At 38.4% G+C, this 15,120-nt stretch overlaps 1 protein-coding gene across 1 annotated transcript; it reads right to left on the reverse strand.

Moving 5' to 3' along the window:
• Positions 1 to 8,128: 8,128 nt before the first annotated feature.
• LOC130974808 (uncharacterized) lies at positions 8,129 to 13,550 on the reverse strand. Its single transcript, XM_057899657.1, has 3 exons — positions 13,130 to 13,550; positions 12,800 to 12,883; positions 8,129 to 8,286 (listed from the first exon to the last, which is right to left on the reverse strand). Exons 1-3 carry the CDS (start codon positions 13,506 to 13,508, stop codon positions 8,129 to 8,131), a joined length of 621 nt encoding a protein of 206 aa, XP_057755640.1. The 5' UTR covers positions 13,509 to 13,550.
• Positions 13,551 to 15,120: the final 1,570 nt, after the last annotated feature.

Raw genomic sequence — 15,120 nt, forward strand, 5'->3', positions numbered from 1 at the left:
AAGAAGGAACTAAGGGTTATGACATTTATTGAATGCAACTAAACTATATGAATCCTATCTAAATTCAATTCTCTAAGCAAATGGAAATGCTTAGTTCAAACAAATCAATTCCCAAGAAAGCATGTGTAAGCACAAGAGCTAGGCAATGGGAACTAAGTCCAAACCACAATTGTATTGAATTATCGGAAAGAGTTCAAACTTGCAAGAATATAGATAATATGGGTGAACACATGTGATTGAACTTTTGAACCCTCACCGGATGTGTATCCGCTCTATTCACTCAAGTGTTTAAGGGTCAATCCGCTCAATTCTCTTCTAGTCATGTTTTCCAAAATTTGATTTCCTTCTAACAATCTACACTTATTTAATGCATGCATACATTCATCATGAGGTCTTTCATTTAGGTTGTAATGGGGCTAGGGTCAAGGTAGGATCATTTATGGTTAAGTGGACTACGATTGAATCTTTGATTAGCATAGATCTTCCCACCTAACCTATATAATGACCTATACAATTAAGTACTAATCTAACTACCCATTCTTCACTTTTTCTCATACTCATGCACTTTCTTTTTTTTTTTTTACTTCATTACACTTATGCATTGATTCTTATTGAGCTTCACTTTGGGGCATTTTGTCCCCTTTATGCTTTTTTTTCTTTCTTTCTTCTCTTTTTTTCTTTTTCACGTTTATTTCTTTTTCTTTTCATTTTTTTTCTTTCTTTCAAACTATACACAAGAACATCAATGCATAAGGTTTTACAATTGATCAATACATGAGTATGTTCCCAATTTCTAAACATGAACGTGTACTACCCTTTTTTATCCCATCCAATGTTCCCAAGCCTCACCAACTTTGAATGATAAACACTCTCACTAGCCTAGGCTAATCAAAGATCCAAACAAGGACTTTTCATTGTTTTCGCCTTAGGCTTGTAATGTGCTAAAATGGGAATAAGTTGGTTAATCATAGGCTCAACTTGGCTAACGAAGGAATATAAAAGGGTTGGCCATTTGGATAAGTGAGCTCATGAAGTGATGGCCTCAATCATATAAATGCATAAATACAAGAAATAAATGGACATATAGAATCAAGCAAATCAAGGATCATAATCATAGAAAGAGAGCAATTTCACACAAGAATGGAAAATAAGTGGTTATAAAATGTAACCACATTAATAGGCTCAAGTCTCACAAGCTTGTGTTCTCAATTCAATACATGCTTCACAAAGTATGAAATTCAAGCAAGTTTCACCAAAAATTTCTTTCAATCAATATCAATTGGGTAAATGCCCTATATTTAAGCTTCTTGAAAAAATCTCAATGTTTGACTAAGCATCGTTGTGATTGAAAAATCCAAAAATTTCCTTAGTTTACCCTTTTCTTTTTTTTTTTTTTACTTAAAACCAATTTCTTATGCAAAAAGGGTGACTAGGTATTTGCAATTCAAAGTATGATTTTTAATCACAACCACAAACTAAAAGGAAGATAAGCAAAAGTGCATAAAGAAAAAATCCAACTAAAAGTATGAAATCTAAAAATATCAAAAAATATCCAAAAGCATCAAAATATCTAAAATCCAAAATAAGCAATAAAAGTATCCATAGTAACTAAAAATGCATCAAAATATATACAAAAGATATGCAGAATAGGATAACTAGGAAAGTGTTGAAAAATTCACCGGTCCCCAAATAATGCTACCGGTGGCCTCCCCACACTTAAGATCAAGCATCGTCCTCGATGCTAAACCGGAGGATCAGTGGGAGGTACAACGATAGGCTCTGGCTCAGACTGAGGCTCTGGGACCGGCTCCTCATGAGGCTGATCTGGCTCTGTGGTCTCCGGAGCAATCGGAGGGGCATCCTGCTGAATCGGGGCCTCCGCATCCTCCTCCTGATGATGCCATTTTGATGATTAGATTTTTGACGGTTTAGAATTTCACTAATGAAATCTCGTTGTAAAGTATAGTTTCTAAACCAAACAATAATCCTTTCATACAAAAAGTTGTTTGTCACTAGTACAAATCCCTAAAATTTATAAACCGAAGTATTTAAACCTCGGGTCATTCTCCCTAGGATTTACAATAAAGTGTCTTGTTATTGGTTGTGAATTATTTTGGGATTTTGGATAAGAAGCATGAAAAGTAAATGGTAATGAAAAATAAACTAACAACTAACAAAGCTCTTGGCAAGATGTGAGAACTAGAAATCCTATCCTAGTTACCTTTCTCAATTGTGATGAGAATTGTTCATTACTACCACTTAGTTAACCTCTAATCGTGGAGGAAAGTCAAGTGGATGAATCAATTTGACGTAGGAAATGATTTCTTATGTTTTGTATAACTTCATGAAACTTTTGTAAGTTGTTTTGTTTAACTCTCGTGAACAATAGTTTTTTGGGTCGTTTGCCCGTCTTACTGTAGTTAATACTTTCCTGTTCATCTGGTTGTGTCGCCATTTATATTCACCGTTATTGGTTTGTTGTTCACACTCGTTTTACCGTATTGATGGTATTCTGGCTGAGCCAGGTCGTGGCTTTTTAGTGTAGCCGTTTGCTATTGCGATAGTTGACGAGCTCCCGGGGTGATCAGTCCTGGGGCCGCATGTCATCGTCGCGTTGTGCGGAGTTCATTTGCGCAATGGATTGTCCAAGAAAAGTGAACAAAACAAAACTTTTGACAAGTATATTTTAGTCGGTAATTGCACAAAAGGTCTATAAGCCATGGCGAAAAGTACAATTTCATGGATTGACTACTTAGCTTGATTGGTCGGTAAATCGTCACGCGTGCTAGGAGTAAAACCTTCTCAAGTTGTTCGCGTTCCACGTTCTTGGGATCTCTTTGCCATTGAGCCTTTCCAACTTGAAGGCGCCTTTGCCAATCACCTCTTTAACTCTGTAGGGACCTTCCCAGTTTACTGTCAGTTTGCCCTCTCCCGGGGTCAGCAAGCCGATGTCGTTACACCTTAGGACGAGGTCGTTTGGTTCAAACTCTCTTCTGAGCACTTTGGTGTTGTAGCGCAGGGCCATTCTTTGCTTCAGTGCTGTTTCCGTCAGGTGGGCCATCTCTCTGGCTTCATCTATTAGGTCCTTCTCCACAGCTTCCCCCACTCCCTTCAAAAGTAGTCGTGGGCTCAGCTCCCCGATCTCCACGGGTATTACCGCGTTTAACCCGTATGTTAGTCGGAAGGGGGTCTCCTTAGTGGATGACTGCTTGGTTGTGCGGTAGGACCAGAAAACTGAGGCGAGCTCGTCGGCCCAAGCACCTTTTTTTATCATCCAGCCGCTTCTTAAGTCCTAACAGGATGATCTTGTTTGCGGACTCAACCTGTCCGTTTGTTTGGGGGTGTTCCACTGAGGAGAACTTCTGTCTTATACCCAGGCCGGTGAGGAACTCCGTGAACTTTTTGTCGGTAAATTGTGTCCCGTTGTCCGAGATAACGACCTCCGGGATGCCGAACCATGTTATCACTTGCCTCCACATGAACTTCCTTCAATTGGATAAGGATATGCTGGCCAGGGGCTCGGCCTCTATCCATTTGGTGTAGTAGTCAATGGCGACTATGAGGTACTTGACTTGTCCTGGACCAACCGGGAAGGGCCCCAAGAGGTCGACTCCCCATTGTGAGAATGGCCGGGAAGACGTTAACAAGCTTAGCTCGAAGGCCAGTGCTTTGTGAAAATTGGCATTCTCTTCACACTTGACGCACTTTCTAATGAATTCTTTAGAGTCTACCATCATTGATGGCCAATAGTATCCAGCTCGGATTAATTTTCTTGCTAGGGCTTTGCCCCCTATGTGATGGCCGCAACACCCTTCATGGACTTCCCTGAGGACGTAGTCCGTTTGGTCGGGGTGTAGGCATTTCAATAGGGGCTGGTTGAGTCATTTTCTGAACAACTGACCCTGGATGATCGCGTACTTGGCTGCTTCCCTTCTCAGTTTCTTAGCATTTTTTTTGTCGTCGGGGAGCTTGCTGTTTTCTAAGAAGCTGGTGATGGGGTCTAACCATGAGGGGCTTAGCCTTGACAGGTGCAGAGTACTGATGGCTCCCTCATCATACCTTGGATGAGAGATCGGTTGCCTTCTCCCGATTTTGTGCTGGCTAGTTTTGATAGGAGATCTGCCCGTGTGTTCCTTTCTCTTGGAACGTGGTGGATCGTGACCTCCTCAAACTTCTGGCTCAAATCCTTGACTTTCTCTAAGTACTTTTGTAGTAGCGAGTCCCTGGCTTGGTAACTCCCGTTTACTTGGGAGGTGACGACTTGTGAATCGCTGCATATTTCCAACCTTGTCGCTCCAACTTCCGTTGCTAGGGCTAAGCCCCCTATGAGGGCTTCGTATTTTGCTTGGTTGTTCGAGACGGGGAATTCAAACTTGATCGACTGCTCGTATACGACCCCGGCTGGGCTTTCTAGGATAATCCCGGCGCCCCCGGACGTCTGATTGGAGGCTCCATCCACGTGGAGCCTCCACCGTGTGCCCGTCTCTTCGGTTGGATCTCCTGTCACTTCTACCAGGAAGTCTGCCATCGCTTGCGCCTTGATTGCTTGCCGGGGTTCAAATCGTATGTCATATTGGGAGAGTTCAATGGACCAAGTCATCATCCTTCCCGCCAAATCGGGTTTTTGAAGTACTTGTCGGATTCCTTGGTCCGTCCTTATGACAATCTGGTGACCTTGAAAATATTGTTTTAACCTCCGCGAAGAGGTCAAGAGTGCCAGAGCTAGCTTTTCCAGTTTGCTGTACCTTAGTTCCGCCCCTTGTAGGGCTCTGTTCATGAAATAGACTGTCTGTTGAGCCCTTCCTTCTTCTCGTATCAAAACCGTGGCCATGGCTTCTCCTGTTATGGTGAGGTATAGGTATAACGGCTCCCCGGCCTTTGGCTTCCCGAGCACAGGGGGTGTTGCTAGGATTTCCTTGAAGTGTCTAAAAGCTTCCTCGCATGCGGGCGTCAATTCAAATGCTATCCCTTTCCTCATGAGGTTAAAGAAGGGTAGGGCTTTTGTTGCCGAAGCTCCGAGAAAACGGGATAACGAGGTGAGTCGACCTGCCAATCTCTGGACGTCCTTGACACAACCCGGACTCTTCATCTGGAGTATCGCTTGGCATTTCTCAGGGTTGGCTTCTACCCCCCCTTTGGGTTATCATAAATCCTAAGAACTTTCCAGCTTCCATGGTGAAGGCACATTTGAGGGGATTGAGCCTCATACCGTGTTGTCGGAGAGACGCGAATACATTTGCCAGGTCATTCAGGAGGTCGTCGGGTCGCGCAGTCTTCGTGAGGATGTCGTCTACATAGACTTCCACTGTCTTGCCTATGAGGTCGTGAAATATTTTGTTCATCAGCCTTTAGTATGTTGCCCCTGCGTTTTTTAGGCCGAACGGCATCACCCTGTAACAGAAGGTTCCCCCAGGCGTTATAAATGCTGTCTTGTCGTCGTCGGGTCGGTGCATCGGTATCTGATTGTAGCCGGAGTAGGCATCCATGAAGCTCAGATACCGGTAGCCCGCCGCCGTGTCGACGAGTGCATCTATGTTGGGGAGGGGGAAACAATCTTTAGGGCATGCCTTGTTGAGGTTGGAGTAGTCTACGCACATTCTCCATTTGCCGCTGTGCTTTTTTACCAGAACTACATTCGAAAGCCAGGTCGAGTAGTCTAGTTCCCGTATGAAACCTGCTTCTAAGAGGCTAGCCGTCTGCCTGGCCACCTCCTCTGCCCTCTCCCGCGACATCTTTCTCCTTCTCTGGGCTACTGGGCGGGCTTTCGATTTGACGGCTAGGTGGTGTGACATGACTTTGGGGTCTATGCCCGGCATGTCGGCCGGTGTCCAGGCGAACAAATCCCCATTGGCCCTGATCATTTCTACCAGAGGCTCCTTCAATTCATGTGGAAGGTTTCTATTGACAAACGTGAACTTTTCCTCCGTGTCACCGATCCTGAACTTTTCCAGGTCCCCATCTGGTTCCGGTCTGGGCTTGTCGTCAACCCTAGCATCTAAGTCAGCCAGGAACACCCCCGACGCCTCTTTAGATTTCTTCCTTAGGGAGAGGCTGGCATTGTCGCAAGCGACCGCCGTTTCTAGATATCCCCTTATGGACCCTATAGATCCGTCGTCGGTAACAAACTTCATGACTAGTAGCTTTGTGTTGATTAACGCTTCAACATCGTTAATCGTCTTCCTCCCCAAGATGATGTTGTAGGCTGTGGAATCTCGGAGAACCACGAACTCAGCCATTGCCGATCTTCGGCCTTGAGCCTGTCCCACGGAAATCGGCAGGGATATCACTCCATCTGGCTTGATGAAGTGGTCGCCTAACCCGATGACCCCGTGCTGGTGAGTCAATAGGTCGGCGTCCCTTAACCCCAGTGCGTCGAACACGTTGCGGAACATAATGTTCGAGTCTGCCCCCGTGTCGACAAGGATTCATTTGACGAGGCCGGTTCTCACTCTAGCCGTGATGACCATGGGTGGGTTTTCAGGGGCCTTGTCGAACCATTGATCTTCCGGGCCGAAAGAGATAGATGGGGGCTTCTTAGAGCTTCGCACCAGCGAGGAGGAGACCGCCAGGACCTTGGCGTATTTCTTGTGCGCCGATCTCGACCTTGGCACGGTGTTTTTGGCAGTTACTACGTTTATCACGGTGAGACCGTGGTCTTTGTCTTCTGGCTCTTGTCGCCGCTTTGCCGACCGGGTCTTGCCTTCCTCGTCTTGGTCATGATGTCGCCTCCTCGGCTCCCTTATAAGATGGGAGAATTCTGTTAGTTTACCGTCCCTTATCGCTTGTTCTAGTGCATCCTTCAGGTCAAAGCAGTCCTGTGTTTGGTGCCCATAGCCCTTGTGGTAGTCACAGTAGAGGCTCTTGTTTCCCCCAGTATGGTCATTGAGTGGTTGGGGCTTCGACAAGATTCCTTTCTCGGCTATTTGCTAATAAACTTCCATGATGGGAAGAGTGAGTGGAGTGTAGTTGGTGAATTTCCCGATCCGGGAAAACGGTCTGGGTGCCTTGCTCGGCCCTTCCTCTCTGGCTTGCTCTTTTTGTCTTTCTCCGAGACCTTGTTGCCTAGGTTGATTGTAGGAGGAGTGCCGTTTATTGGCAGTCACGACCTGGCTGACTTCTTCGTCATTTATGTATTCCTTAGCTACCGTTTGGATCTCGTGCATCGTCCAAACCGGTTTCGTAGTGAGGTGTTTTCGAAAATCCTCGTTGAGGAGGCCGTTCGTCAGACAGAGGCTGGCCACCGAGTCGGTTAAGCCGTCAATTTCTAAGCATTCGTCGTTGAACCGGTCTAGGTATTTTCTGGTCGGCTCCCCGGGCCTTTGGGTTATCCCAAGCAGGTTGATCGGGTGCTTTACCTTTGCTATTCATGTTGTGAATTGAGCTAAGAAGGCACGGCTGATGTCCGAAAACCCATAGATGGATCCCTGCGGGAAGCCGTTAAACCACCGGAACACAGGTCCTGCCAGGGTGACCGGGAAGGCCCGGCACCTCACCTCGTCTCCTACTCCCTCCAGATTCATTCTAGCCTCGAAGGTCGTAAGGTGTTCCAGAGGGTCTTGGGTTCCATCGTACCTCATGTTCGTTGGTTTGTCGAAGTGCTTCGGCAACCGGACTTCGAGGATGGATCGATGGAACGGGATGGCACCCATTATCACGAGTCGCCGTGTCCTCACGGGCCTCTCTTCTCCGTCTTCGCGATCTTGTCCCGTGAGGCGCGTTTCCTTGCCTCGGAAGTAGATGATTGTGTCGTTTCGTCTTCTCGGGATAGGCGAATCTTCTCGGGTGCTTTCCGCTTCCGTTCTGGAAGCGGAGGCGTGCCGGGGGCGACTCCGGTGGGAATCTCTCTCTCGGCTTTCAGGAGACGGGGAGTAGCTAGGGTCGGTGGTTCGTCGATCATGCTCCTGATCGGCTAGTTGTTGTTCCAGGTTCTGGACCCTATGGCGTAGCTCTTGCATTATTCTGGCACTGTCACCGCCAGTTCCTCCGAAGGGTCGCGTCTCTCGCGTCTTTGTGCGTGGTTCGGTGCGTTGCCGGGGGACCTTCGTCGCCCTCCCGGTGAGGCGACAGAGGCTGCCCCCTCTGCGTCGGCTGTTCGGCCTTGGTCTCCAATGCCCGGCACGACGTCCATTTAGGCGTCCCCACAGACGGAACCAATGTTTGGTTTGTTGGTTGCCAGACGGTTCGGGTGGAGATTTGAGGTGGCGGGAACTCCTCGTCCGGAGCGATTGTGCTGGGACCGGATCTGCTGGGTAGCCGAACTCTCGTTGTGAAAGGTGGGGGTGTCACCTGCAAAGACACTTCGGCACTCTAGTCAGTTAGTGTGCAGGCGAGAAATAGGTTAGGTGAAATGTGTGGCGTACCTTGGGGTAGGACTGGACTCCCCATATATACTGTGTCAGGGGTGGGCCCCGCAAGGGCAGAGTCCACCTTCCTCGAAGCTTCCTTAGACAGCTGTGATGAGGAGCTGCCCTGGACATGTGTTCAGGTCGGACTTCATGTGCTTTTCGCCCGACCGTCCGGGTCGGGGGGTCTATGGGTCGGGTTGGCCCATATTGCTTTGGGCCAGGCCGTAACACTGGTCAATAATAATGATGATTCTCTAAAAATTTCTCTTATCTAGACTATGATATTTTTCTCAAATAATTCTTGTAAGTACCATTTTTAAGTTTTTTTTTTAATTCTTGTTCCCTTTTGTTTCCTTCTCTCAAACTTATTGTTGAGGGAATTATACACCAAAGATAATCTCCTATATATTCATCCCTCTTTAATGGATCTATGATTAGATTAATACATAAATATATATGTATGTATTATTCAAGTTTAGTGAATTAAATATAGGATAAAGTACTATTTTAACGAGGTTTTAGGATGGATAGTTATTTTAGATAGAAAAGTAATAGAAATTTTATTTCATTAATTTTAGCGGTAAGGCAATAGAAGATTGCAGCGTCAATTAATAATAGAATCAACCATATCAATGAAGAATCAGAAAAAAAATCATAAAAAACAATTTTTAACTGTTTCGGTTATTTTTTCTTTTTTTCCCCCTTAATTTTGGAGGTTTTCTTTATGTGAAGGGATGTGGTGAAAAAAAATAGAATAGAACTTACCATTGTAGATTTTTCTGTCAGGAATTGATCGAGGTCCTCCACGACCATCACTATTGATTTCAACCTCGTCTATTGTAGGAGTAATTTCGACTTCATGACAAGAGTTTTAAAGGTGCATGTTGGGTTATGGATGGTTGAAAAAGTAAGTTGAAGTTGAGGGTGGGATAATTTGAGAATTTTGTTAAAAGATCAACAAAAAATTATAGTTTAGATATTTTTATGGTACGGAACCCATTTTTCATAGATACAACATTAATTTTCTTAATTTATTATGGATACTTTTGTTAATGTTCGTGAACAGATACTTTTAGTAATTTTTTCTAATAATATAATGACAATTAACCGTAAATGATGATTGTTCATGGAATCATTAATTTTAAAAGGGCGCGCTACACATCTATGTAACCATGTAACCAAGTTGGCCCATGTCCAAATAGAGTCACACGCATTAATGATGAGTGAAAACACGCACGCAAAAATCCTTCGTTACTTCGCGCTCATTATGAAAAAATGTTACTTTTTTCTCAACACGAAACCACTCCTTCTCTTCGAATCTCTCTCAAAATCACTCAAACAGTCAAACTTCAGTCACGTTCTCTGCGAAAATCACTACTGGAGAAGAATCGCGAGAAGATTTGGCAAGGAACAACCAGGAACGAACGAAAATAGCAATAGAGATTCACCTTCCTCCTCCTCCTCATTCTCTTCCTTCTTTTTCGCGTTCCTTCTTCTTCACGTGTTTTCTCCTTATCTTCATTTTTTTGTTGTTATTGCTGCTGTATTTTTTTGTCTTTTCCTCTTTCTCTCCCTGGTGAAGAAGCTTAGAAGGTGAGGAGGAAGAGTTTTGAATTGTGCAGAACAGAAATGAACCGAAATGGCCAACTCCACTGAACCGAACATCATTCATGTGCTGAATAAAACGTCATAAATATTTAATCATCAAGAAAAATATTTCTACATACACAAGGACTCAATTGAACATACTAACAATCAAGTAAATAAAAATGAGCAAATCCACTGAATCGAGCAACATTCATGTGCTGAATAAAATGTCATAAACATTCAATCATCAAGAATAGCATTTTTTCATGCAAAAGAAGTTAACTGAATACATAACAATCAGGTGAACCGAAAGGGTCAACACCACTGAACCCAACACCAATCATGTGCTGAATAAACGTGATAAGCATTCAATCAGTAAGAAAAATATTTCTGTATGCACAAAGACTCAATTGAACACATTAATAATCAAGTGAATCAAAATGAGCAACTCCACTTAACAGAGTAAAATGTTGGTGATGTTGGTGATGATTATAACGAAAGAAGAAGAAGAAAAAGAAGAAGGAGGAAGAGGAGAAAGAGGAAAAGAAATAATATTCTTGTTGATTAAAAGTTGATCACTATTTATTCACCACATGAACATTGTTCGGTTCGGTGGCCTTTGTGATTTTGATTCACCAGATGAATGTTGTTCGGTTCGGTGGCCTCCTTTTAATTTGTTCACTGTTTAAGATTATTGTGATAGCATGCAGCAATCATTTCCTAACTGTCTCAACGTAATAACCTCATTCAACTGATTTGATGTTGAATCATTCATTGTTTCCATTCTTATTACATTGAATTCAATGCAAATCAATAATGAAGAATGCGAGCAGAGAAGAGAAACGCAAACAAAGGAGAACGATGAATTTTATTAGGTTGAAGAAAAAGAAGAAGAGCGCGAACAGAGAAGAAGAAGAACGAAAACGCGAGAAGAGAACAAAGTTTACGTTGAGAAAGGTTTATCACGCAGCAGAAGGTTTACATTATATACGTTATATGAGACAGCTGTATAACAAATACGTAAGAGAATTGGAAAGGCGCGTCTGATTGATGTTACTTGAATAGATTGAATGAAAAAATTACATGAATGTAGAGTTTTTCTCTAATTTTAATTGCAGCATAAATAAAAATATAAAGTTCTATATAACTTGTTATACATAATTATACATGCTTCTGAAATAAAATAAATCTGTTTTGATAATAACTTTTTTATAATAAAGTTCAATCCATTAGAGTTTTTGAAACCCTGGCCAATAATAGTGATGATTCACTAAAAATTTCTCTTATCTAGACTATGATATTTTTCTCGAATAATTCTTGTAAGTACCATTTTTAAGTTTTTTTTTTTTAATTCTTGTTTCCCTTCTGTTTCCTTCTCGCAAACTTATTATTGAGGGAATTATACACCAAAGATAATCTCCTATATATTCATCCCTCTTTAACGGATTTATAATTAGATTAATACATAAATATGTATGTATTATTTAAGTTTAGTGAATTAAATATAGGATAAAGTACTATTTTAAAATAACATCAATATAATTTTATTGTCAAAAACATTTAAAATAACATCAACATAATTTTATTGTCAAATTCTTTATTTACACTTAATGGAGATGATGATATTTATGGTTAATATTTATCTATTTTTTATTTTTATATTAATAAAATAAAAGATAACACACATGATCTAAAAATAAAATTATTTAATTTTTATTGTTTTACTAATTATGAAAATTTTAAATATAAAAAATACTCAATTATTATAAAAATTATTAAGAGTCTTAATTAATTTAAATATAAATTTTTTAAAATTAAATTTAACTATCTTTAATAAAATAATTTCTAAAGATAAAATTAATTTTTGTGCTAACAACCTTGTTAAAATTATGCATAAATTGTTATTGTCTTCGTAAAAAGAATACTAAATTGTTAATAATTGATGAGACCAAAGATTATTTATACATTTTATGATTTACAATTTCAGTTATGAATGATAATATCAATAAAGAAATAATTGTTATTTAACTAATAATTTTTAAATTTATACTTTGAGAAGATCATAAAAAAGATGTAATTATTTAAACTTGAATGATATTTTAATATTTATATTGAACTATAATTATGTTTTAGTATGTTTATTTATATTTTATTTATTATTTAATTATAAAATGATTATTTAGGATGTTAAAAATTTAAAATCTAATTTAATTCAATATGATCAAATTTAAATTTAATTATAAAATATATCAAAAGTGAAAATAATTTGCATTGGTTTTAAACTAAATTTTAAGTTTAACTTTCAAAATTTATCTAATCTAATTCAAATAAATTATCTTTTTATTTTTATAATTAAATTAAATAATTTTATTTTTAGATCATATGTGTTATATTTTGTTTTATTAATATAAGAAAAAAAAAATAAATATTATTTTAACAAAAAAAGATTTTTTATAAACTGTATGTATCCGAATACACTGACAGAAATTTTGTTGTGACTTTATTCCTGGTACAGTGCACCTAGTTTATGTAAAATTTTAAATTACATGTATCTTAGATACAGAGTATTTGAATTGTGCTGTGCTTTTTATAATTTTAATGATTCTATACTCGAGATGTATAAAATTTATGCAAATACATAAAATACGTTATAAATTATATATTTCTATAAATATTACATTTAAAAAATTTAAATAAAAAAATCCCAAATTCTTTCTTATCTAGCGGCTAATATTAAATTCTCTTTCGAATACATTTAATTATTATATAGAAGCATAATTTTACATTTTACATCTATCTAATAAATTCATGCCTACAAAGATGAAGGTAATTCCATAGAATGATAATAAAAATTGAAAGATACCAACAAAGAAATATCCATTCATTTTCATAGACAAACTTCTCTTCTCTGTATTCGGCAAGCTCCTTCCTTCCACTAATTTGAAGTATACCTGTAATAATAATTCGTAATTCAATTCAAAACAAAAATCATAAATAACATAATAGAATAATAAAATAGTAATAAAACTCAGACAAAACCAAAGTATAAAATCATTACTTTATTTTCTCTTTTGATTGATTTTAAACAGATAGATGATTGAAATAGACACCAATTTAGTAAAAAGTCATAGATTAACTTAGATTAACAATGATATTTGAAAATTCAAAATTAAATTATTAAGTTAAACTAAACTAACCTTGATATATGCAAGATGGAGGGTTATCAAAATCAGACAAAGAGAGGTGTTTATAGGCAAGACCAATATCAATGATAATGAGACCTGATGATGGATCTGTAACTATGATGCCCTTAACTGGTAGCCAAATGAAAAGCTCTTCTTGATACATGCCTTCAAATACTTTCAGTTGTCCAAAACTCAAGTTAGTTCTTACCACACTGTTGAAAAACACTCTTGTTTCATATTGAGCGAGACAAGGGTGATGCATTTGGACCTCTAAAAAGCCAGTTTCATCCAAGGTATAGGATTTGACATTGTTTGGAAACAGTCCCGCTGGAAGACCATAGCTACGGAGAACGTCATGTACTGAGTAATAAGTGTACTCATTGGATGTCATTGTGTAAGGGATAAGGAGAACTAAAATGAGAAAAAGGAAAGAAAATGAAAGTGTTGACATCAGAGACATCGTGATAAAGATGGATTTGAGATTAGATTTTAAGGTTTTGGAGTTGAAATTTGAGGTTTTTATACACTTTTAACGAGGTTTTTGAGTACTGTGTACTCTAGTGTGATTGAAAGTGTGAGTGATTGAAAGTGTGAGTGCCAGAAAGCATTGTTTGTGAAATCATAGCTGGAACCATTTGGGATTTCCATGTTATTATCATTTTCATTTGCATTATTTATTACGTCTAGAACCATCTGACATTGCAGTATTTACGCCTCTCGCTTGCCTTTTTTTTGGGTAAAGTACAAATTACTTTGAAAATTTAGATATAATTACTTTTGATTTGTGTGAAAGATATTTAGCTAAATTACTTTTCCTTCATCCATTTTAAATTAAAGGTCTACTTTTAAAATTTTACCTTTTCCATAAATAATTGTCCCTCAATCAATCAATTTGGGATATATTTAAAATGAGTACAACAATTATGTGTTTATTGAATATCATATTTATATAGATTATTACATTTTATTAGATAAAAATCAAAAGCTAATATAAAGAAAGAGTATTGATGGACTCTAATAAATACAAAATATTTTAGTACATAAATAAATACTTTAAGACACAATATTTTAAATAGCAACATAATCTTTTATTCTTAAATAATTAATATAAAATATATGAATATTTTTTATTCATTAAGATAAATTATTATACAAAATTTTTTTATAATATTAAAAAAATTATATTAAAATAATATTTTAAACTGTAACATAAGAAAGATTTATTGATTATAAAGGATCATTAGGAAGATTTAATTATTATAACGGACCATTAGGAAGATTTAATTATTAAAAAGGACCTTTAATTTTAAAATTATTTAGAAAGACTTATTTTATAATATTTAAAAAAAAAGACCAAATTTTTGTTGTGAAGAGACAAATATATCCTTACATTATTTTTTTATTTATTTCTTTTTTTTAACATAATTTTTTTCTAATTATCTATGACACTCAAATCCTTATTCTTCATCTATAACTTATAGAGACATTTGTTGCTGCCAATCACAAAATGTAAGACCTGGGAAGTTGATTTTCTAATGCTGCATTTGGTATATCCTTGCAGAAACATTACTATTGAGTAACATGTTTCTTTCAAACTCGTTTTTAGATTTTAATGTCTCTTCCCTCATTATTGGTTATTTATTGTTTTATATTTTTGCATAGACATGGAATCTACTGTTCGTCGACAAATTTTTTGTTATTTTCACGTTGGAGGTAATATTGAAGTTGTACCAAACCAGAAAATCATTTATCATGGAGGAAAAATCATAGGAGAGCTAATTGAAGTAGGATGCACGCATTCAAATTTAATACATAAGATATGGCTTCGAACCAAGAAAAATATGCAGAATAAATGCATTACCTACACAGTCAAATTTAATCAATCTCAACTCATAGATCTCATTGATACTGATAGTGTTAACCAATTGATCACATTCAATGATGACAACGTTCATGACAGGTATGTATTCCAACTGGGTTATCTTTTTATAAATTTTATCATA

This window comes from Arachis stenosperma, chromosome 4 (assembly GCF_014773155.1).
Source record: "Arachis stenosperma cultivar V10309 chromosome 4, arast.V10309.gnm1.PFL2, whole genome shotgun sequence".
Lineage (NCBI taxonomy): Eukaryota > Viridiplantae > Streptophyta > Magnoliopsida > Fabales > Fabaceae > Arachis > Arachis stenosperma.

What these genes read in the sequence shown, in the direction of transcription:
- LOC130974808 (XM_057899657.1), bottom strand. Translation starts at nt 13,508, where the DNA reads ATGACATCCAATGAGTACACTTATTACTCAGTACATGACGTTCTCCGT. An exon ending in TCCATCTTGCATATATCAAG is followed by an intron (nt 12,884 to 13,129) that starts GTTAGTTTAGTT and finishes TTATTATTACAG; the next exon opens with GTATACTTCAAATTAGTGGA. An exon ending in AAATGAATGGATATTTCTTT is followed by an intron (nt 8,287 to 12,799) that starts GTTGGTATCTTT and finishes GTGTCTTTGCAG; the next exon opens with GTGACACCCCCACCTTTCAC.